General features: G+C 41.7%; 1 protein-coding gene across 17 annotated transcripts in view; it reads left to right on the forward strand.

The window, feature by feature from the left end:
- Positions 1–23,032, forward strand: part of SFMBT1 (Scm like with four mbt domains 1) — a 129,778-nt gene that overhangs the window by 101,742 nt on the left and 5,004 nt on the right. For 16 of the 17 annotated variants that reach the window (XM_058726588.1, XM_058726577.1, XM_058726589.1 and 13 more), the window contains 10 exons: positions 357–458; positions 1,927–2,077; positions 4,375–4,457; positions 8,562–8,688; positions 9,940–10,053; positions 12,385–12,427; positions 13,947–14,017; positions 19,349–19,488; positions 20,153–20,262; positions 20,990–21,165. In XM_058726588.1, coding sequence (XP_058582571.1) covers positions 357–458; positions 1,927–2,077; positions 4,375–4,457; positions 8,562–8,688; positions 9,940–10,053; positions 12,385–12,427; positions 13,947–14,017; positions 19,349–19,488; positions 20,153–20,262; positions 20,990–21,165 — 1,117 coding nt within the window. The remainder of the gene's footprint in view (positions 1–356; positions 459–1,926; positions 2,078–4,374; positions 4,458–8,561; positions 8,689–9,939; positions 10,054–12,384; positions 12,428–13,946; positions 14,018–19,348; positions 19,489–20,152; positions 20,263–20,989; positions 21,166–23,032) is intronic. The other variant, XM_058726591.1, reaches the window with a different exon arrangement.

The following is a 23,032-nucleotide window of genomic DNA, read 5'->3' on the forward strand; positions in this document are numbered from 1 at the left end:
AGGTAGTCTAGGTTTTCTCCCAGAGTTCTCTTAAAGTGTTTGAGTCTTGTCTTTTCCACTTGTAACTACATAGCCCCAGTTGTTATAAAATAAACTTGTTTTCCTCCAGATGGCCTTTGTGTGCCAAATAGAGAGAGTAGGAGTACTTCCAATACTTTTTTTTTTTTGAATAATTTTTTCTGAATAATTTTTTTTCTGACTAATTTATTCAAGGAAAGAAAATTACAGGATTAAATTCTTTACCAGAAGTTGGACAGTTATGTTATTTTAATTAAGAGTAATATTCTGCTATATATGAGTATAAAATTAATGTGAAAATACTATAGTTTTATTCCCTCTTGGTGTTTGCATTTCAGGACAAACAAGTGATTAGCACTCATTCATTCTCTGTAAATATGAAATTGGAAGCTGTGGACCCCTGGTCTCCTTTTGGGATCTCTCCTGCTACGGTTGTTAAGGTAAAATGGGGGCAGCTCTCTTGGTAAGAATTCCTGTCAGGGTGACTGGTTTAGGAAAGTGGTAGTGTTTTGATCTTCAGGCTCTGCTGATCTGAGCCATGTTTCTCCTAAGCTGTGAGGCTAGAATGACTTCTGTGCACATTTTGTATTTGTACTGTCCAGGTCTCTGCAGCCCGTTCCTTCTTCTGGGCCTGCTCACCCCAACCAACCAAAGCTCGAGTGCCAGAGTAGTGGGGTGTGTGGTCTTGGGAGCAGGCCTTACTGAACACTAGAGGGGACTTAACCTGGCAGGCAGCTTGCAGTGTCTGAGAAGTACGGGCACAGGCATCAGCGTCGGTATCCACCCAGGTGCAGGGCTCACTGGGTGAGGGGATGTTGGGGAAGCAGGTGGTCCATGTCATGAGATCTTCCCAGGATTGCTCCAGCATGGAGTCCAGACTCAGACTTCAATCTTTTGGAAGGCTGACTAACGTAAGGCTCTGGTTGAGAGTAACCACAGGAGCTAGGCAGGTTGTCAGGCCCTGGTTACTCAATTACTAGAACTGAGGCCCAAGAGAAGGGGTTAGTTCGGCACTGGAGCAGAATCCCATTTACCCAGAGTAGAACCAGAAGACTGGCATGACTGGAGCAGAAGTTGCTTGGATGCTGAATCATCTGATTGGTCGAGATTTAAATTGTTTTGCTTTAGGAGAAGATTATTTTTGAACAGGGAGGGATTCTCAACCTACAGTGGGGTCAGAAGGCCCTATCTGAAGTCTAAAGGGCTGTTGGGTGGCCAGGAGCCAGAGAAGGTTAATAAAACCTTTTAGGCATTTGAAACTCGGCTAGGATCCAAAAATTTAATATACAAGTGTGGCCGACTCCTCACTAAACCTAAACTAAATTGTGTTTGGAGCCCAAGTACTTAGATTTGAGCCCAGGTTCTGCTGCTTCTTTGCTGGGCAAAATGGGGCAAGTTATTTAACTTCTTTTTAAATCCAGCTTCCTTATCTGCAAAATGAGGTTGATAATGGTCCCTACCTTATTAAGTTGTAAGGAAGATTAAAACAGAATTGACGTGTGGAAAGCATTTAATTAAAACAGTGCCTGGGGGCACCTGGGTGGCTTAGTCGGCTCAGATCATGATCTCACAATTCGTGAGTTCAAGCCCCATGTTGGGCTCTGTGCTGACAGTTCAGAGCCTAGAGCCTGCTTTGGATTCTGGGTCTCCCCCTCTCTCTGCCCCTTCCCTGCTCGCGCTCTGTCTTTCACTCAAAAATGAGTAAACATAAAAAAAACAAAAACAAAAACAAACCAGTGCCTGACACAGAGGTAACATTTATTGAGTGCTTAGTGTTGCTATATCCACTATGGCTATGAAGTTTTGTAACATGTTTGTCTATGCCGAGGAATGACACACACACATATGTGTGTGTATACATACACATAAAACCATTTGTCTGCGTTGTCTGTTCAATTGTATGTGCAGGTTTTTGATGAGAAGTACTTCCTGGTAGAAATGGATGATTTGCGACCAGAGAGTCACGCACGGCGATGTTTTGTGTGTCATGCTGACAGTCCCGGTCTTTTCCCCGTGCAGTGGAGTCTGAAGAATGGTTTACACATCAGCCCCCCTCCCGGTATGTAGTTGTTGTTTTCTGAATTGTCCATCAGGGGCTTCTTTTTGAAATGGCATTTATCTCCCTCTCTCTCTCTCTGTGTGTGTGTGTGTGTGTGTCTCTCTCTCTCTCTGTCTCTCTCTCTCTCTTCATGCCCCAGCTTGTCCTCAACATTTTTTGGGTCCCAAAACAAGTATAAGTGAAGGCCTCGATTCCATATATTTAAATATTTGCAAGTTATAAGTTAAGCTAAAATGATTAAGTCGAGTTACGTTCTGTCCTCCTACCTTGACAAATATATCTTCATAACACCTGGGGTCCCATGCACGTTCTTGGTTGGCCCCTCCTATGTGTGTCATGTGTGAGAGTAGGACACACAGAGAGTGTCAGCAGGGTTGGGAGTTGGTACGGGAGGAGAGACCTCAGAATCAGAACTTGGAGGTAGGAGGCAGATATCAGATGACTTTCAGGTTTCTGGGCATCCGCTTGGAGTGCAGCTCTTCAGACTTGAGAGGGAGCTTTATGATTAAGAGTAGGACTCAGAGAGGCTGTAGGTAGGAAACCAGCAACTCATTTTCCTGGTGTTTGCAACTTTGCAAAATATCTTTGATCCTTTAATCAATGCTCTTAAATATGATTTCGTTGACCTTGACTGAAATTTTTAATAATTATAGCATAGAATATCTGGACATGTTAAATGTTTATCTGCTTTTTATATCAGCAATCAGATTACTTGATTGGAAGTCTGTGTATCCTTTATTAGTAGGCTTTGGGCAAATACAACTTCGCTTCTTAAACGGTGAGTGCTGGAACACTGGGCTGGAATTGCTCTTATGTGTTAACAAGAGTCATAAACTCAGAACTTGTGCTGTTTATTCAGCCTTCATTCATCCAAAAAACATTTATGGAATGTTTGTTATGAGCCAGGTATTGGGCGTGTCTGTCACTGGGGAGGCAAAAGTGAGTATGATGGTTCCTTCAAGGAGCAAGTAGGAGAAACAGTAATGGAGCCTCCCAGGTTCTCTCGTCAGTGAACACACAGTGGGCACACCTGCCTGGTGGTGGTGGCAGAGGGGGACATGACTACAGGAGGAAGTTCTTGCTTTGCTGGAAGACTCTGGACATCCCAAGTTCTTTATCTTACCGCTGCCTTTGTGTGAAAAGGAAAAAACAATTATTAACGATACTGGAGCTTTCAGCTTTGTTACAGACAATCATCTATCTCTGTAAGTAGGAGGAAAGTAGTGGATTATGTCACTGGAAATGGCAGCTGGTTTACTGTGAGGAATAGAGGTGGAGGCAGAAGTGGAGTAGGGAGGACATGGTAACAGTCTGAGTTGGGCAGGGGAGGGACTGCAGGGGCCGTGTGGCTATCGGCTGGTGTGGTGTGGTGTGGTGTGGTAGCCCGCTGTTGCTCAGCTCTGCACGGCGGAGAGCTGGTCCAAAACGGTGGGGCAGCTGGGCAGATAGTGTTGCCAGGGCATCAGATCTGAGAGGCTTCTACCAAGAACCATGGTGGACTTAAGCAGACAGTTAAGCTCAACTTTTTTCTTCGGAAATGACTTCATGATTCAGGTTACAAGATGGCGTTGCGCTTCTGTACAACATGAATCTGGAAACAGTGCTGAGACTTTTATGTCAGGAGTGGCTAAGATGTGTAAGGACAGAGCTTCATGAGGGAAGAAAGATTATTTGCTGTCCCGTCCTTTAGAGCCTAAGTTGGAATAGAATGGATAGTAAGACTGGATTTATTAGTACAAATCAAATCCAGTCATAACTGTTTTAAATTCTTTTGGTAAACTGCTAGCAGCTAATCATATAAAATATTGTGGAAAATAAATGCCTAGTTTGAAGCTTGAAAGTTTAAAAATTTATTCAAAGTGGGATGCCTGAGTGGCTCAATCTGTGTTAAGCCTTCTGCCCTTGATTTCGGCTCGTGTCATGGTCTCATGGTTCATGAGATGGAACTCTGCATAGGGCTCTTCTCTCTCCCTCTCTTTCTGCCCCTCTCTGCACATCTCTCTCTCTCTGTCTCTCTCTCTCTGTCTGTGTCTGCCTGTCTCAAGAAAATAAATAAACATGAAAAACAATTTTTTTAATTTATTCAAAGGATTTTATTGTATTGCTATAGTTTGACCAAAGTTGATCTGTTTTAAAACATGAAAAACGCTTCTGATTTATAGGGTGTTTTTCCTCCTCCTTAAAAAGAACAAAGTCCTCAAATTAGCCAATGAGAAGTTGTGGGTGGATATCTGGGGGAATGGAAAAGCCAGGCAGGCATGTGTGGTGTGAATTTTTGTTCTCCTATTCTTACCTAGGCTACCCGGGCCAGGACTTTGATTGGGCTGACTACCTCAAACAGTGTGGTGCCGAAGCTGCTCCCCAGAGGTGCTTCCCCCCGGTGAGAACCCTGGTCCCCTCGCTGCCACGCTCCGGGTCCGCTGGGGACTGCTGTGCTTTTCACGCTCGTATGCTTCATACTCAGTCCCCTCGCTCAGCTCAAATAAGCATCTCATTGATTGTAATACAGTGGTGCAAGGAAAATTCATCGACTGTGGAAGTTAATGAATTTTTAAAGTTTATCAGGTTTTTTATTAGCTAAAATCGTGAATTTTTTTAGTTCATAATTATTTTTGGTTGCTTCAAAATATGAAAAAGTGTTAATTAAGTGGAAAGAAATGGTTAAACTTATTTAAAAATACTTGTATGAAAATATTACATGCGTATGGTTTACAACGCTAAATAGCAGTAAAAAGCTCACAGCATAAAGCGGTAGGTCCCTGTCCCATCCCTCTCCGTGGTCTCCCTTCCCGGGAAGATTCGCTCCTATTGTTCTCACTGTTGTTCTGATGCTTATACTTAAATAATTTTCAAAATAGTATGCTGCCGTCTTATGAGTCATTGATTTTAGACATGTCTATGTTATGGTAAGTGAACACTTAGCTATTTTATATTACATTTTTCCTCAGTCTTAACCCACCTCTTTCTTCCTATAATTTTTTATTAAATCTGAATTGATTATTTACACTATGATATATATTCAGGTATTATTCACAGCCAAGCACTGCAGTATTTTATGGTTTTCTCTTTTTTATTTATCCTCAAGTTAATAATTGCCTTGTTTTCTCATGGCTTAATTTTTTCCGTTTCTATTGTAGTTCTTCCCACACCTTCCAGTAGCTTCTCCTAAGTTGGTCACATCGGGAAATCTGTCATCCCCCCTCCCCCCCAATTCTATGAAACTTACAGTTTATTTGAGGGGTGGAGGAAACATTAATTATATATGCAGAAATTCCCTTACCTGACTCTGTCATTGAAAGTCATCTAAATCAGGGAGTCATCTTTTGATGAAACAGTCTATTTTAAGATGTATAAATCTGCATTCATGTGCTAATCTTTTGGTAAGGCCTTCCCTTTGCATATGGGTTGTCATCTCGTGTTCCCTTGAGTCTTTTCCTGACATGTACCTAACATATATGCTGTACACACGTGTATATACATCACATACACCCTAGGATTTTTTAGTACAGTGAGAACTCTTGATACTTTGAAACAATATGAATGCAAAGTTCTCAATTTGTCATTACTTTTCCGTTCCCCTCCCCCCCCCCCCCCCCATCCTTTCACACTTGTCTTGCCCACCTGTTTTGGCAGCAGTTTCCTGGTTACTCCCACGTATTGTTCTCGGTAGCGGCTATAGTTATATGTGGGTGTGTGGTGGAGGACGGCAGCTGTCTCACCAGTAGGAACCCAGGAGCACCAAGAAAAGGCTCTGCAACCAACCACTTCTGCCGGCGTCTCAGGTTCTGCCATTAGCACAGGTTGCTTTGGCTCCCTCCGCCTCAGGAGTGGGCCCTGACCAAGAGGACTGTGAAGAATGCAAGCATTTGTGCCTGGGTCCTAGTTCCATGTTTAGAGCCAGATGCTCGCATTGCCACCCTGTAGCCTTTCCCAGAAGTCTCTTTGGTCCAACTAGACCTGTGTATATTTTTGCTGTTTAAAGTTATTTCTTTGTATTTTAGGATAGAAGGGTTAAAATGCAAGATGTTCCCTAGGCATGTTCTCTTTTCCTCATGTCCATGACCACTTAGATACCCTGATGTAGGAACTTTGTCATTTCTTTTTTTTTTTTTTTTTAATTTTGTTTTAATGTTTGTTTATTTTTGAGAGAGAGAGAGGGAGACACGAAATCCAAAGTAGACTCCAGGTTCTGAGCTGCCAGCACAGAGCCCAACATGGGGCTCAAACTCGTGAACTCTGAGATCATGACCTGAGCTGAAGTCAGACGCTTAACTGACTGAGCCACCTCGGGGCCCTGGAACTTTGTCATTTCTAAGATTTTTCTGAGAGACATCCTTCTTAGCAAACCTCCATTCTCTCTTTCTTTAGACAGGTTGCTCACTAGACTTGCCATAAAATTTTAATCCTGGGAACTGTCCTTCAGTGCCACCCAGGGATTTGTCTTTCCCCTTTCTTAAGATTTGAGATTCCTGTTTTCTATATCTAATGGCCTCCTTCCTCTTTCTTGGTTTATTCCCTTGTTTTGATGGAGCCCATCTCCTAGTAGCTTCCTGAAAAGGAATGCAAGAGAGGTAAATTTTTATAGACTTCGCATGTTTGAAAAGGTCTTCGTTCTATTAACTTGATTGATAGTTTGGCTCAATGTGGAATTTTAGGTTAGAAGTTACTTTACCTGAGAATTTTGAAAACATCATTTAGTTGTTTTCTACCTTCCAGCGTAGCAGTTGAGAAGTTGACATCTATCTTTATTCTTGATCTTTTATAGATGACCTGCCTTTTACTCCTCCCTGAGGGGTTATAGATTCTCTTTGTCACCATGTTTCATAGCTAAGCCATGGCATGGCCTGTCTTCATTCACTTGCTGGGTTCTCAGTGAGCACATTCTCTATAGACACTTGTTCCTCTGTGCTGGGAAGTTCTCTTGAATCTCTTCTTTGATTTCCTTCCTTTCATTTTCTCTCTCCTCTTTTTCTGGAATTTCTTTTATTTGTATGTTGGCCCTCTCGATCAGACCTCTACTTTTCTTACCTTTTTCTCCTGTTTTCTGTTTCTTAAGTCTTTTTGCTTGGCTTGATGAAAGATTTCCTAAACTTTATTTCAGTCCTTCTTTAGGGTTTTTAATTTTTAATATCACATTTTTTAATTTTCCAGAACTATTTCTTTTCTCTGAATATTTATTTTTAGCAGTGTGCTATTCTTGTTTTAAGGATGTGATAGTTTTTCTTATCACTCAGAGGATGTTAATTACCCCTGCCTTTTGAGAAATTTTCTTCTTGCATAAGAAGTTTTCTCCATGTTGCTTGTTTTGTCTATTTTGGTCTCTAGCTTTCATATTTTTAGATGTCTGATAATGCTTGGTGGTTTGCTCCTATTTGAGAATGGGGGACTAAAAATAGATAAAGCTGATTGGAAGTTCTGAGCATGTTGGTGGGGATTGTCAACCCTAAAGTTCTCTTTAGGGTGGGGTCTGGCTGGCCATTTGTTGGAGACTCCTAACGTATCTTCACGTGTTTCTTCCCGGGCTTGTCATATTACCATAAGAAGTCTTTTCCAATCCCTGCCTGGAGGGTAGAGGCGAGGGCTCGACCTCTCAGCATCCCACGTGCAAACCCCTGTTTTGGGCGCTGCATACATGCCCTCAGTGGTTCCTGTGTCCTTCTGCCCTGGAGTCTTATGTCCTATCCTCTCTGAAAGATAAATCTCATCTCATATACAGGAAGAAATGGGATAGTTTCCCTGGGGTGTGGAGACATGACCTAAGTGCTTCTTAAATGTTTTCAACAAATTAGTTCTAGATACTGTTCTAAATTTTAGCTTATAAAACGTTGCTGTTGTCTCCCGTTACATCCATACTAGTAGGTTTATGTAAAAAAACAAAACAAAAACCCCACTTTAGTTTTAGTGCTGTCAGAAGGAAGAGAGAATAATCAAATACGGAAATTCAGTTCTCCGTTTTGACCCAGAAGCTGCAGATTTTAAAAACACGTATTTTCCTTCTGTTCATAAGTGTCATTTATCCTGACTGACTTTCATGACATACACGGAAGTAGGAACCAGGCAGCTTATCTATCGTGTGTTAGAGCCCTTTGTGGAAGGGAAGCAAACCAGCCATGGGTGAGAGCCAATTGGTTCAGGGCACAGAGCCTTAGGTACTTTATTTATTAAAAACTCATAATAACCCAGTGAGGTAATGTTCTCAAGGTCATCCGACAGATGACAAAACTCAGGCAAAAAGAGGTTCCACAGCTTGAGTGAGGTCACACAGGTAGCAGTAATATGGGTATACCTTACCTTAAAGACCATACTGCTTATAACACCAAGAGAGACAGACAGTTTTCCTTTGCTTCTTTAAGAAACAAAGCAAAATACATTTATAGCTTTAAGTGTTACTCTAGGGTTAAATATTACTTGGAATAATAAATCTCTCGGATCAGCACGAGTTAATACTGAGTATGTGTTTGGATTTGATTCAAATATTTTCTAGTCAATTACTGAGCATGAATTTAAGGAGAATATGAAGCTTGAGGCAGTGAACCCTCTTCTCCCCGAAGAAGTGTGCGTTGCCACCATTACTGCAGTGAGAGGCTCCTACGTATGGCTCCAGCTGGAGGGTAAGTGCCACACTCCTGAGAAGCCTTCCTGTGGCCCACTCTTCTGAGCCTTCCTGTTTACCCCTGTGATGTGACTTGTTAGACTTAGTCAATTAGCTAAATAGGGGCCTTGCTCAGAGACTTGTAATTTGTTGTCCTGGTTTTTTTTAAATTTTTCTTTAACATTTATTCATTTTTGAGAGTGAGAGAGACAGAGCATGAGTGGGGGAGGGGCAGAGAGAGAGGGAGACACAGAATCTGAAGCAGGCTCCAGGCTCTGACGTGGGGCTCGAACTCATGGACTACGAGAGCATGACCTGAGCTGAAGTCGGACGCTTAACTCGGACGCTGAAGTCGGACTGAGCCACCCAGGCGCCCCAGAGACTTGTAATTTGTAATGCAAGATTCTTAGCTAAAAACTTGAGTTTCAAGTCCTTGAGTTTCAAATTTTAGGAAATGAATGTAAATAAAAAGCCTTCACTGCAGAGTCCTGTTTTCTTGAAGGGAAAGTATAAGGCAAGTGGCATGTGTTTTAATGTCACCAGAATATATGAGCATGAGCATTCACACGTAGCTTATTTAAGAGAGAATATTTTGTTTGCCCTAACCAATAGAACCAAAGTGTATGTAAAATAGAAAAGACATACTGAAAGTAATATTCAGTGATTGAATGGGTTTGTGGCTGGAGAGCGTTACGTGAGCACTCAGCTGCAATTACTGAATATGGCCTGGGTTTCTTTTTTTGTTCGGCTACCAAACAGTCAGACTTGGTACCTACTGTTTCCAGTTTGTAGACTTGATATTTAATGCAGATGTCAAGGATGGTATTGAATACAGACTTCTGTGTAGTCCCTGCTGGGCAGCCTCACTTCCTGATTGGCACCCACAGTCTATGAGTACCAGAACCAATGTTCTTAGTGTGTGGAGCTGCCACTGCTGCCTTTTGTTTCCCAGTTATTGCGTGGAACTGACTGTATTTGTCATTCAGCCGAGTGTTTCTACTGTTAGTTCCACTTGCCTATTTGCTGTTCCGTAACTAGGGGTCATTCTGTGTATTTGCTCCCCACTTTCATTTTTATACAGTTATGCGTAGGGGATGGTTTACCCTTTTTTCTTAATGTTTGTTACACATGAACAAGTATGAATTCTGTGTAAAAGGAACTTATCGAAAGACTTTGTGTCTGCATTATTGCAACAGTAGAACATTGTCCAGGAAGTACTTTATGAAGAAGGCTATTTAATGGTCTAAAATTTTTTTTTTAATCTAAACAGGTTCTCAGAAGCCCATACCTGAATGTATTGTGAGTGTGGAATCCATGGATATATTTCCTTTGGGCTGGTGTGAAACCAATGGCCATCCCCTCAGCGCCCCTCGCCGAGCACGAGGTAGTGGTCTATTTCTGGGCCAAGGGGTTGATTGTTAAATAATCTGTCGTGTGGCTGCCGTCAATTAGGATGAATGTGGACATTTCAGAGAAAAGCAGAGTGGTGTTCTGATTGTTTATTCCTACATAGGGAGATCACTTATTGCAACCTGCCTGGATTGCCTGAACAGTTTCTGTGGGTCAGGAATGTGGGCACAACGTAGCTGGGTGCTTTGGATCCAGGCCCCTTATGAGCCTGCAGTCAGGGTATCAGCCAGGACCCCAGTCATCTTAGGGCTCAAGGCAGGGAGGCTCTGCCACCAAGTGTACTCAGATGGTTGTTAACAAGACTCACTTCCTCGTGGCTTTTGGACTGAGGGCCTCAGGTCCTCACTGGCTGTTGGTGGGAGTCTTCCCTCAGTTTCTTGCCATGTGGACCTCTTCGTCGGGGAGCCCACAGCAGGGCAGTTGGCTTCCATCAGAACCAGCCAGGGAACAGAGCAAGGTTGAGGAAGGTAGAAGCCAGGGTGTTTTTGTAACCTAATCTTAAAAGTGACATCCCATCCCATAAAGTTTGTTTATTTTTGAGAGCGAGTGAGCGTGCCCAAGCAGGGAAGGGGCAGAGAGAAAGGGAGACAGAATCCCAAGCAGACTCTGCACTGTCAATGCAGAACCCTCCGCGGGGCTCAAACCCACGAACCGCGAGATCACGACCTGAGCCGAAATCAAGAGCCGGACACTTAACTGACTGAGCCACCCAGGCACCCACCACCCTTTTAAAAACAGCTCTATTGGGATAGCATTTACATAACATAAAATTTGATCCTGTTATTTAGTGGTTTTTAGTACGTTCATGGAGTTGTACAACTATCACTGCAGTAAATTTGACAATATTTTCATCATCTCAGAAAGAAACCCTGTACCCCTTGGCAGTCACCTCTTTGTCCCCCCAGCCCTAGGTAGCTACTTCTCTACTGTTTTCTACTATATAGATTTGCCTATTCTGGACATTTCCTGTGGAGCCAAATGATGTATGATCTTTTCTGACTGGCTTCCTTTGCTCAGCATGATGTTTTCAGAGTTCATCCATGTGGCAGTGTGTTCTCAGTACTGCGTTCCTTCATATGTTTTAATACTATTCCATTGTAGTGATATGCCGCATTTTCTTTATCCAGGCATCAGTCAGTGGCCATTTGGGTTGTTTTCCGTTCCTAAGTCATTATGAAAAATGCAGCTGTGAACATTTGTGTACAGGTTTTTATGTGGACACATGTTTTCATTTCTCGAGTATAACTCTGTGTTTAACACTCTGAGGAACTGTTAGACTGTTGGCTGAAGTGGCTGCACCATCTTACATCCCCACCAACAGTGTACGGGGATTCTCCTTTCTTCTCACTACCCCAACCCTTGTTACTTTCTGGGTTTTTTATTTGTGTTTTATAATAGCCATGCTGGTAGATGTAGGGTGGTATCTTACTGTGGTCTTGAGTTGTACTTCCCTGATCATCAGCAATGTTGAGTATCTTTTCATGTGCTTATTGGACATTGGTATATCTTCTTCGGAGGAATGTCTGTTCAAGTCTTCTGCCCATTTTTTAATTGTTTTTTGTTGTTGTGTTGTTGTTGAGTTGTAGGATTTTGTTACATATTCTAGATATTAATACCTTCGTTATCAGATATGTGACTTGCAAATATTTTCTCCCCATTCTGTGGGTTGCCTTTTCTCTCTCTCTCGACGCACAGGAGTTTTAACTCTTAATGTAGTCCAATTTATTTTTTCTTTTGTCACCTGCGCTTTTGGTGTCATGTCTAGAAAATCATTGCCAAATCTGATGTCATGAAAGATTTTCCCTATGTTGTCTTCTAAGAATTTTATAGTTTTAGCCTTTATGTTTAGGTCTTTGATCCATTTTGAGTTAATTTTTGTATATGGTGTAAGGTAAGAGTCCAACTTCATTACTGTGGGTAGTCAGTTTTCCCAGCATTTGTTGGAAAGGCTGTACTTGTCCCATTGAATGGTCCTGGCATCCTTGCTGAAATCAGTTTTTCTTTTGAATATCTTTTCCTGTGTAGAAAATATTCATAGGAGTCAACTGAATATTCATAGGAGTCAACTGACTTGTGAGCCTTGAAAATATTATTTTTGGTCTTTGTGTAAAGACTCTTCGTACCCAGAAAATGTGCCTCAGTCTAGATATTCAGACATATCAGCACTTAATTCATAGTACTTACTAGTTAAATATACACAATGACCAGGTTTTTAAATGGGCTAATGTTAGCTTAATACATATAGAAACTATTCTTTTGTCTGTTTGTTTTTCTTGACATTTATAGTTTTGTTTTCTTCTTACAGTCCAGAAACAGAGGAAAATTGCAGTGGTTCAACCAGAAAAACAGTAAGTAATAGAATAGTATAATAGTATGTTTAAATAATTGACATTTGAAAATTAGAGTATCTAGAAAAAGAAATCACTATTTCAGAGAGTATATCTCATGTGTTATTTTCTCAGGTGGAAGCATAATTCTTTAATTCAGCTTTTGTTAGGTTACATATTTTTCCTTACAGCATATATGTTCTCTAAAATGGCATTGTATACAAAAGGGTAAAATGCCTTCTCAAGATGTTCCCCCCATTGGGTCTTCTTTGGCTTTTAAAGCCTGAAGGCATTTGAATAAGAGAGGAAATAGAATCTCTGTGCTGTTATTTGTTACGGAAGAACAGAAATTATAAATTAGGATATGACTTGTCACAGTGAAAAAAACCTTGAGGTGGAAGACAGCAGCTCTATAAGAAAAGGTGCACTCAAAGGGGTGACTTGGTGTCCCATTGGGGAACCCTTTGTAGCATACCTTCATACACAGCTTTTGGGAGGCATTTATTTAATTAGTGGTGCCTTAAAAATACACATACATGCGTGTTTCCAGATGCTGGGTTTTCAAGTCTATATTAGTTTGCTCAAGCTGCCATAACAGAATACCATGGACTGGATGGCTCAAACAACAGAAATTTATTTTCTCCCTGTTGTGCAGGCTGGGAAGTCCGAGATCAAAGTGCCAGCCTGATTCCATTCCTGGCTTGGCTCTCCCTACAGACTGTCAGCTTCCCATGCATCCTCACATGGTGGCACCAGCTGGAAGGGAGAGCCAGCCCTCCTAGATCAGAGTCCTGCCTTTATTTACCTCATAAGCGTTCTATCTCCAGACACAGTCACAGTGGGGCTAAGAGACACAACAAGTGAATTTTAAGGGGACACAATTCAATCAAGAGCAGATTCTCTGTAAGTTATGGCTATTTCTGTGGCGGTGTGAGTAATAAAACGGACAGCAGAAGTGGAGAGAAAGGCCACAGACTTCAGTCCCAGGCAGAGAAGTGAGATAGCAGTGTCAAAAATCCGGTCCCGGACCTCTCCTTGACTTAGTTGCCAAGACAGATCCAGAGTTTTAGTCAGAAAGCATTCCCAAAAAGATAAATCAGCCTTTTTCATTGATTGGTGCATATAGAATAATTCTCTGATTTGTAAAACATAATTTGTCTTTAATTTTGAAGCTAATAAAAGAAGAAAACAGACCCTTGTAATAAATGTGGTTGTTCTTTGACTATTGAAAAAAATGAACAATTTACTTATGGTTTGAGAATTCCAGAAGGAATTCTATAATTTGTTGTTCACATGAATGAAAAAAAGTTGATTTAAATATGAAGTATTACAGCACTGTCTACAGACTGTCTGTTGGCTCATTAAACCATGTACATAGTTTTAAAAACAATTGTTAAAAAAAAAAATATGAGCAGGGAAGCACCTTCTGTTACACATTTTGCAATCTGCCACATTTGCTTTCTTCTTAGATTTGAAGGAAACTAACCCTCAAACTTTACTGACCATAAGGATTATCTCACTATTTTGTTGTGTTATCTTGACTCAGAATACCATCCTCCAGGACTGTCCATGAGGGCCTGAAGAATCAGGAGCTGAACTCCACAGACTCAGGTATAAGTGTATGCAGTCTTATGGAAAGGAGGACCTTTATTTTCTTTTAATGGGCTATATCTTAAACAATACATTTGATTTATAGGATGTAGCTTCATACTTTTTTTTTTAAGATTTTAATTAATTTATTTCTTAATTTTATTTATTTTGAGAGAGAGAGAAAGCACGAGCAGGGGAGAGGCAGAGAGAGAGAATCCCAAGCAGGCTCCATGCTCCACACTGAGCCCAGCTCGGGGCTCGATCTCACCACTGTGGGATCATGACCTGAGCTGAAATCAAGAGTAAGCGCTTTACCAACTGAGCCACTCAGGCACCCCAAGGTTTTATTTTTAAGTAATTGCTACACCCAGCCTGGTGCTTGAACTCACAACCCTGCGATCAAGAGTTGCATGCTTTACTGACTGAGCCAGCTAGGTGCCCCCAGAATGTAGCTTCATAGAGGGGGCCCCTTTTTTTTTTTTTTTAAAGTTTATTTATTTATTTTGAGAGAAAGTGGGAGAGAGGGGATCACAGGCAGGCTCTGCACCATCAGTGCAGAGCATGATGACCTCACAAACTGTGAGATCATGACCTGAGCCGAAGTCAGACACTTAACCGACTGAGCCACCAGGCGCCCCCATAGAGGGTTCTCTTTTTTTTATTTTATGTTTTTTGCTTGTTTATTTTTGAGAGAAAGAGTGCGAGTGGGGGAGGGGCAGAGAGAGACGGAGACAGAATCTGAAGCAGGCTCCAGGCTCTGAGCTGTCAGCACAGAGCCCCGATGGCGGTGCTCGAACCCACAAACTGTGAGATCACGACCTGAGCCAAAGTCAGACACTTAACCGACTGAACCATCCAGATGCCTCGAGGGTTCTCTTAATTGTGACTTTAAAGACTTATAATTGTCCAAGATGTATCTAGTTTAATAACTATCTCTAGGATGATATTTCTGTCCATTTATAACTATTCTCTGCTGATCACTTGGGTGCCAAGGTCGCTGGAGGTCAATATTCTCGTTCCTGAGTTTAGATAAAGAACCAGAGGCTTTCTAGGCAGTGCACTTTCTTTTTTTTTTTTTTTTTTTTTTTAATGTTTATTTATTTTTGAGACAGAGGGAGACAGAGCATGAGCAGGGAAGGGGCAGAGAGAGAGGGAGACATGGAACGTGAAGCAGGCTCCAGGCTCTGAGCTGTCATCACAGAGCCCGACGCAGGGCTCGAACTCACGAACTGTGAGATCATGACCTGAGCCGAAGTGGGACGCTTAACCGACCTGAGCCACCCAGGCGCCCCCAGGCAGTGCACTTTCTTAAGCTGTGTGGTTGGGAGGTGGATGTTTATTGTTCTTTAAACCTTTTTTGTGATACAGGTTGTGTGTATATATTTCACAATTAAAAAACAGCGCTGGAAAAACAGATTGTCCCAGAGGCAATGCCTGATAAATGAAACAAGAATCATTGCTGGAGGCCAAAGCCTGTTGTCAGGGGGTCTCTCCTTGGAATTGTTCTTGGCTCCACCTTTGCTTGTTGTATGCTTAGCATCTTGGCTGTGTGTATTCTAGCACAGATTATGCATTTGGATGGTATTTAGTAAATGCTTAGAAAAGAAAAGAAATCAAAGCTCAGAGAGGCCACACAGTTTTATGAATATAGATGGGTCAAAAATACAACTTGGATCTTTCTTGGTTCAAAACACACACTTTTGTCTCTTCCACCCACTGCCTTCTCATTATGTCACTTACACATAAAAAAGTAATTAACTTTAGTATAATAACCAGTTTGCTATACTTGCTTACTTTTATTTTCTGATAGCTCCTTATGAGACTTTTCCCTGTGTTTTTTTTTTAATTTTTTTTATACTTATTTATTTTTGAGAGACAGAGAGAGACAGAGTACAAGTGGGGGAGGGACAGAGAGAGAAGGAGACACAGAATCCAAAGTAGGCTGCAGGCTCAGAGCTGTCAGCACAGAGCCTGGGGCCGGGCTTGAACTCACAAACCGTGAGATCATGACCTGAGCTAAAGTCGGACGCTTAACCAGCTGAGCCACCCAGGCACCCCGGCTTTTCCCTGTGTTTAACACGCCTGGTGATAGTGGCACTATTGTTTTATTCATAGTACTGTTTTTGATTTTTTTTTTTAATGTTTGTTTATTTTTGAAAGAGAGAGAGACAGAGCATGAGTGGGGGAGGGGCAGAGAGAGACAGAGACACAGAATCCAAAGCAGGCTCCAGGCTCTGAGCTGTCCACACAGAGCCCAACATGGGGCTTGAACTTGTGACCCATGAGATCATGACCTAAGCTGAAGTCGGACACTTAACCGACTGAGCCACCCAGGTACCCCTATTCATAATATTAAAGGGAAGGTATTTAATCTTTCCCTATTAAATAGGTGACTGGCATGTAATTGCTAAAGAAGTTCCTTTCTATTTCTGGTTTTCTAGGAACCTTGGTCATCAACACATGCTCACATTTACAAAATAATTTTTCCTTAGCATTGGATGATCATATGATTTTTCTGTCTAAGCTTATTAATGTGGTGCATTTCAGTGGTAGATTTTTTTTCCTAATGTTGAATCATCCTTCTGTTGCTTGCTAGGGTAACTCTTACTTGACTATAATGGTATCTTTTGAGTACCCAGCAGAATAGCATTAGTGAATATCTTTTTAAAAATTACCCACTTTTTTATTGAGATAAAAGTGACATATAACATTATATTAGTTTTAGCAGTGCAACATAGTGATATGATATTTACATATATTACAAAATGATCACCACAGAAAATCTAGCTAATACCTACCACCACATATTATACATTTTTTTTCTTGTGATGAGAACTTTTAAGATCTGCTCTCTTAGCAACATGCAAATGTACAATACATGGGATTATTACTATACTCACCATGCTGCACATTACATTCCCCAGGACTTATTTATATTTTATAACGGGAGGGTTGTACCTTTTGGCCACCTTCACCCATTTCGCCCGCTCCCTGCCCCTGCTCTGGCAACCACCAGACTGTTCTCTGTATCTGTGAGTTATGGCTTTGTTGTTGTTGTTGTTGTTGTTGTTGTTGTTGTTGTTGTTGTTTAGATCCCACATTCAAGTGACATCATATGATATTTGTCTTTTTCTGAATTATTTCACTTAGGGAGTGAACTCAGGGTCTGTTCATGGTGTCACAAATGGCAGGACTTCCTTTTTTTTGCATTTTTAATTATTATTATTTTGAGAGAGAGTGCACGTGCTTATGAGCGGGGAAGGGGTAGAGGGAGGGAGAGAATCTCAAGCAGGCTCCACACTGTCAGCATAGAGCCTGACGTGGGGCTTGATCATGATCCGAGCCAAAATCAAGAGTTGGTTGCTTAACCGACTGAGCCACCCAGATGTTCCATGACTTCCTTTTTTTAAATGGCTGAATAATATTCCACTCTGTGTCCATTCATCTATCCATGGACACTTAGGTAGCTTCCATTGCCTTGACTGTGGTAAATAGTGCTGCACTGAACATGGCAGCAGTAGGTGCAGATGTCCTTTCAAGTTAGTATTTTTGTTTCTTTCAGTTAAATTCCAACCAAAGTGGAATTGCTGGATCATATGATAGTTCAATTTTTAACTTTTTGAGGAACCTCGATACGCTTTTTCCTAGTGGCTGTACCAGTTTACATTCTAATGGTGTACCAGTGTTCTCTTTTCTCCACCACCTTGTCAACACTTGTTATTTCTTTTCATTTTTTTAAGATTTTATTTTTAAGTGATTTCTATACCCTTTGTGGGGCTGGAACTTACAACCCCAAGATCAATTGTCGCATGCTCTACCGACTGAGCCAGCCCGGTGCCCCCACACTTTTTGTTTGTCTTTTTGATAATAGCCATTCTAACAGGTATCTCTAATGAGGTAATATCTCATTGTGGTTTTGATTTGGTATCAAAAGGTAAGGTAACTCTTTAATTTTGATGTGCTACTGGCTATTCTAATGCCTACTAAAATTCTAGGATTAAGACATTAATATTTCTCAAGTGACCTCAGCCATGTTCTTTTTGGTTTGCGTTTTGTCATTGTTCTGGTTACCTTGGAAACAGTCAGACTGGTATTTGCATGCAGGAGTTTCACTGGGCAGTGCTTTTTGGGAACAGCTCCAGGGTGCGGGAAGGTAAAGGAAGCAGGATTGGGCAGAGGGAGAAGTTGAGTTGCAGTACAGATGTAACAGAAGTTTCTTCCAGCCTGTGGGGGAGCCTTTTAGCTGGTGTGGCCACTTGGAGTTGTCCCTAATTGAGGGGTGGTGGCCACACCTTTGTACTCCCTCTTTGGTCAGTGGTTAGAAGTGGGCTGCTGCTCCCTGCCCACTCACATAGAGTGGGACTTTGGGCAGGGTGCCTCCTAGTGAGAGGGTAGGCAGAGGGTAATTCTGGGATGCCTTACAGCTGAAAGCCATAAGCTGCCAACACTGCCAGCAGCGGGGAGCATACGGGCCTTAATCCTGAAGAGGGTGATGTGGGTGGCATAGTTCAGGTGGAGAAGGGGGCACAGACCTGCTGATCTCTGTGCCAAGACCGCATCCTTAGTTCCGCAGGGAGCGTTGTGTGCTTCAGGATCCTGTCAGCAGTGGGCAGTGCTTGCGTGCCCTTTCCCCACCGGTGTCCATCAGCAGGGCTTCTCTCCGTTTTATGTGGAAAGGAAGATTTGCTAGTGTCTTTGAGTCTCTCCTATTTATTAGCGGAATTGACATACATGATGAGGGAATAAAAAACCATTACATTGAAGTATAGCATTCACACAGAAAAATAGTTGAAAAGAGGGGTCTCTAGGCACACTTAGACCCCACAGTACTTAAAGAACTTAGAGATGTGTTCATAGTACACTTTCAGCTCTGAGGAGTCCCAGACATGGGAGGGTATCCACCTCATGGAAAGAACATTGCCAACATGCTAGTTTGGTGGGTTTTAAGGGGACAAACTGTAGTTTTGGAAAAGATTCACTATCACTGTCTAGAAACTTTTCCAAAATAGATTATTGAATAGCTGATCATCAAGAATCACCATGGGTTCTTAAAGTCAGTCCTTCACTTCCTTTATTGATAGCCATGTGGGACTCTGGAACAGTGTTGAATTAACCCTGAAGGTAATCTGCAGATAATTCAGGTCGGTGCTTGATTTGGGCAGAGGGATAAGCTCCGCGATGGAGCTGTCATAAGGATAAGGCATTTCAAGGTGCACTCAGACAACCCTAAGCTTCAGAATATGTAATGGTGGATAAGCTTGTTCCCCTCCCCCCCCCCCCCCAGTAACCCAATTTTGGAAAGACAGAGTGGAAAATGACCATTGTAAACATTCATTTCTCTTCACTCCCCAGTTATGATCAATGGAAAATACTGCTGTCCAAAGATATACTTCAACCACCGTTGCTTCTCAGGGCCATATCTGAACAAAGGAAGAATCGCTGAGCTGCCTCAATGTGTAGGACCTGGGAACTGTGTTCTAGTCCTCAGAGAGGTGAGATTCTTGCCTCGGGCTAGAGAACTTGGGCATTTCACAGCAGCCTCAGAGACTCGTGTACACAAGAGTCCGCCCTCCATAAATGTGGCAACTCTGGGGTTATTGGAAGCAGCTCACTCTTTTTATGTATTGTTCCACAAACCAGACACATCATTACTTTTGCTTCCGAGGGAATATCACCTAAGCATTTCTCCACATACAGCAGCAGGTTCACCTCTGCCAGCATAGACAGGTCTTTTGTCAGAGGCCACCTGAGCACTGTGCAAGGATAAGCAGGGGCATCGTCTGGGAGTCAGAGGCTGTGTGGCGCTCACGGGACCATGAGACAGCTGCTCACCGGCTGTACCTCCTGAGCTTTCCAGCCAGCCGCCGTGCGCTGCGCACAACAGCTAAAAAGACTGTTGGGATTTTTAGTCCGTGGGATGGCACGGCAAGGTCTGGGGAGGCCGAGCTTCTGTGTATACCATGACTGGCAAAGGATTTAGAAGCATGTGCCAGAGTAGTTTTTAATTCATGGTGCCTAATTCTTCCTGACCATAATAATGTTTTGAAGGTCTAAGAGGGTGTGATCTCCTAAATGACATTCTGGGGGATAGCAAGATTCTAATGGTCTGCTTTTCTCATTCCCAACCCGTATTTCGGCTTTAAAAACGGAGCACAGGTCCTCACCTTACTTATCAATGCAGCCTATAAACCCAGTCGTGTCCTTCGGGAGCTGCAGCTAGACAAAGACTCTGTGTGGCATGGATGTGGGGAGGTCCTAAAAGCCAAGTGAGTAGACTTTTCTGCCCTTTATTCTTATTTGTCTTTAATGGGCCATAGAATTCCTTCTTTCATGAATAATGTTAGAGTAGTTATGTTCCCTCAGACAGTTCTTCAACTGTTTGTGGTGAAGGACCAGGTTTGTTTTCTTTTTTAAGTTTCTATCCTGTTGTAGGCCAGCACTGTTACGAAATACGGTAAAAATGAGGTGTAAGAAATAGGAAATTGAAAGGACATAGAACGCAAAAATAATTTGTTTTTAGATTTAAGAGCCATAAAATTACTTTTGCAAATTACTGTGAAAGTTTAAAAACATTTGCTCTTGTTTTCTGACCTGGTCTTGCCATGCAGGGATGGGGGACAGTTAGCCGGTCAACCTGGTCCATGACCACGCTCTGAGGATCCCTGCCCAAGGGTAAAGAAAGACTTCCTAGAAGTCACTTTGCTTTTAGTAGTTAGTGTAGAAGCACCTATGTGAAAACCTTAAACTGAGGAACTAGAAAACAAGAGTCTTATTTGCTACTATAAAAATTCAGTGCTTAGCTGTTAGAGCTACTTAAGTGATAAATTTGATTTAAGTACAATATGCATAAACTCATATTCAGAATCCTCAGACTATAAAGGGCATAGACTCTTCTGAAAAGCAAAGATATTTTTCAGGTCTTTGAATGCACTTGATTTTTTTCTGGGTAATCACTAGCCCAGTAACCTTTGTGTCTGGCATCTTCCACGGCAGATACAAAGGAAAGAGTTACCGGGCTACTGTTGAGGTAGTGAAGACAGCGGACCGGGTGACCGAGTTCTGCCGGCAAACCTGCATCAAACTGGAGTGCTGTCCTAATCTCTTCGGCCCACGGATGGTTCTGGACAAGTGTTCTGAGAACTGCTCTGTGCTTACAAAGACCAAATATAGTGAGTCAGGTTTTTCAAACTTGTTAACTATAACAGCTGGCCATACTTTATATCTTGGAAAGTTTTTATTTTGCAGACCTTCACCTATAGCAGAGGGATGCAAACTGTTTCTGTAAAGGGCCAGATAATGAATATTTTAGGCTGTTGGTCAGATGATCTCTATTGCATATTCTTCTCAGTTTTATTTTTACTTTTTAAAAAACACTTTTAAAGGTGGAAAAGCCATTTTAAGCTCGAGGCCATGAACCAGATTTGGCCCACAAGCCCAAGTTTGCTAACTTTCACATACAGTATGTATATAAATTAGCTGTTGCATTGAATAGGATATGTAATTCATTCATACAGTGTGCGAGTATTTATTATGTGTCTACTGTGTGCCACCACTGTTCTAGCACTGAGATTGGGATGCTACAGTAAAGAAAAAGAAAATTCCTGTCCTCATTGAGTTTACATTTTAATGTGGGAGATAGATAATAAACAAGTGAACAAATAGAGATAGGTACCGTGGAGAAAAGTGAAGCAACTTAAGCGAAGTAGGGGTGTGAGGAAGGCTAGGGTGGGTTGCTGTTCACAGATGGCTAGAGAGGTCTTCATGCAAGGTAACAAGCCAAAGGAAGCAAGAGAGCCAGCTATGTAGACCGCAGGGTGAGAGTGCTCCGGGCAGGGGGCAGCCAAAGCATGCCTCGAGTCTGCCGGGAGCGGCACAGAAGCCTGGGTGGTTGGGAGGCATCAATAACAGGAGAGGAGGTGGCTGCGGGCCTGACTCAGAACTGTCAAAACAACACCTGTTCCCTCTCATTGCTTATCTTCTCCCATGTGAAACTGTACCAAAAAAAAAAAAAAAGTCATACAAGATGAAATTTCCAATTTGGAGCCTTGTCACGGCATTGTTGCCCAAAGACAAAATTCTGATCCTACCCTTCCTTAAATTTTACAAGCCCTGATGTAACTTGGGAGACTTAATACAGAGGAAGATTTTACCTTGTTAAATTTGAAGATTTCTTTTAGGGACCTCTAATCCTGTGCCTCTTAAGCTTTATCATGCATGCAGATCAGCGGAGGATCTTGTTAAAATGAAAGTTCTGATTCATCAGGTCTGTGGGTATCTGGGATCTAAATGTGTCTGCTTTTCCAGTGAGCTCCGAGACACTGTGTTTGATGCTGCTGAGCTGAGGTCATTTAGCATGATGAGCTTGCTAATCAATGTTTGAATCACAAGGTCATATAGGAGCCTAACTTTGTTGTTTCTATTTATATTTGTTGGACTTAAAAGCAGGGATTGTCTTGGCTTATTATTGTGTCAAATTCAGCACTAAGTTTAGCATATTGCAGGTATTAGTATCTAAGTGAAATATATCTGTTCTCTAAATACATGTATGTCACTTTGAGCTTATGGAAGATATGTGGATTTTATTATGCTTTTTGTCTAAATTTATTTTTCGTAATGATATAAGCCTAGACTTTGGAGAGAGTGTTTATAATTTTTCCCAGTTAGTAATTTGAGTGATACCAAATGGATTTATATACTTTAGAATTCATTTTTTACAAAAAATTACATTCTATTTTGTTACTACTTTAATAGTTAACATATATATTTAAAATTAGAATATATATGGTTCATTTTTGGACTTGTCTTTGTATTCTAAAATTTATATGAAAATGCACAGGATCTAGAATAGCCAAAACAATCCTGAAAAAGAAGAATAAAGTTGGAGAACTTACTCTGACTTCAAGTTTTACTACAAAGGTTTAGTTATCAGTAGTGGGGTATTGATTAAATAGTTACACACAGTGATGGGACAGAACAGAGAGCCCACAAATAGACCCAAGTTTATGTGGTTACATGATTTTCAGCAAAGATGAAAAA

The sequence above is a fragment of the Neofelis nebulosa genome, chromosome 4 (genome assembly GCF_028018385.1).
Source record: "Neofelis nebulosa isolate mNeoNeb1 chromosome 4, mNeoNeb1.pri, whole genome shotgun sequence".
Taxonomy (NCBI): Eukaryota; Metazoa; Chordata; class Mammalia; order Carnivora; family Felidae; genus Neofelis; species Neofelis nebulosa.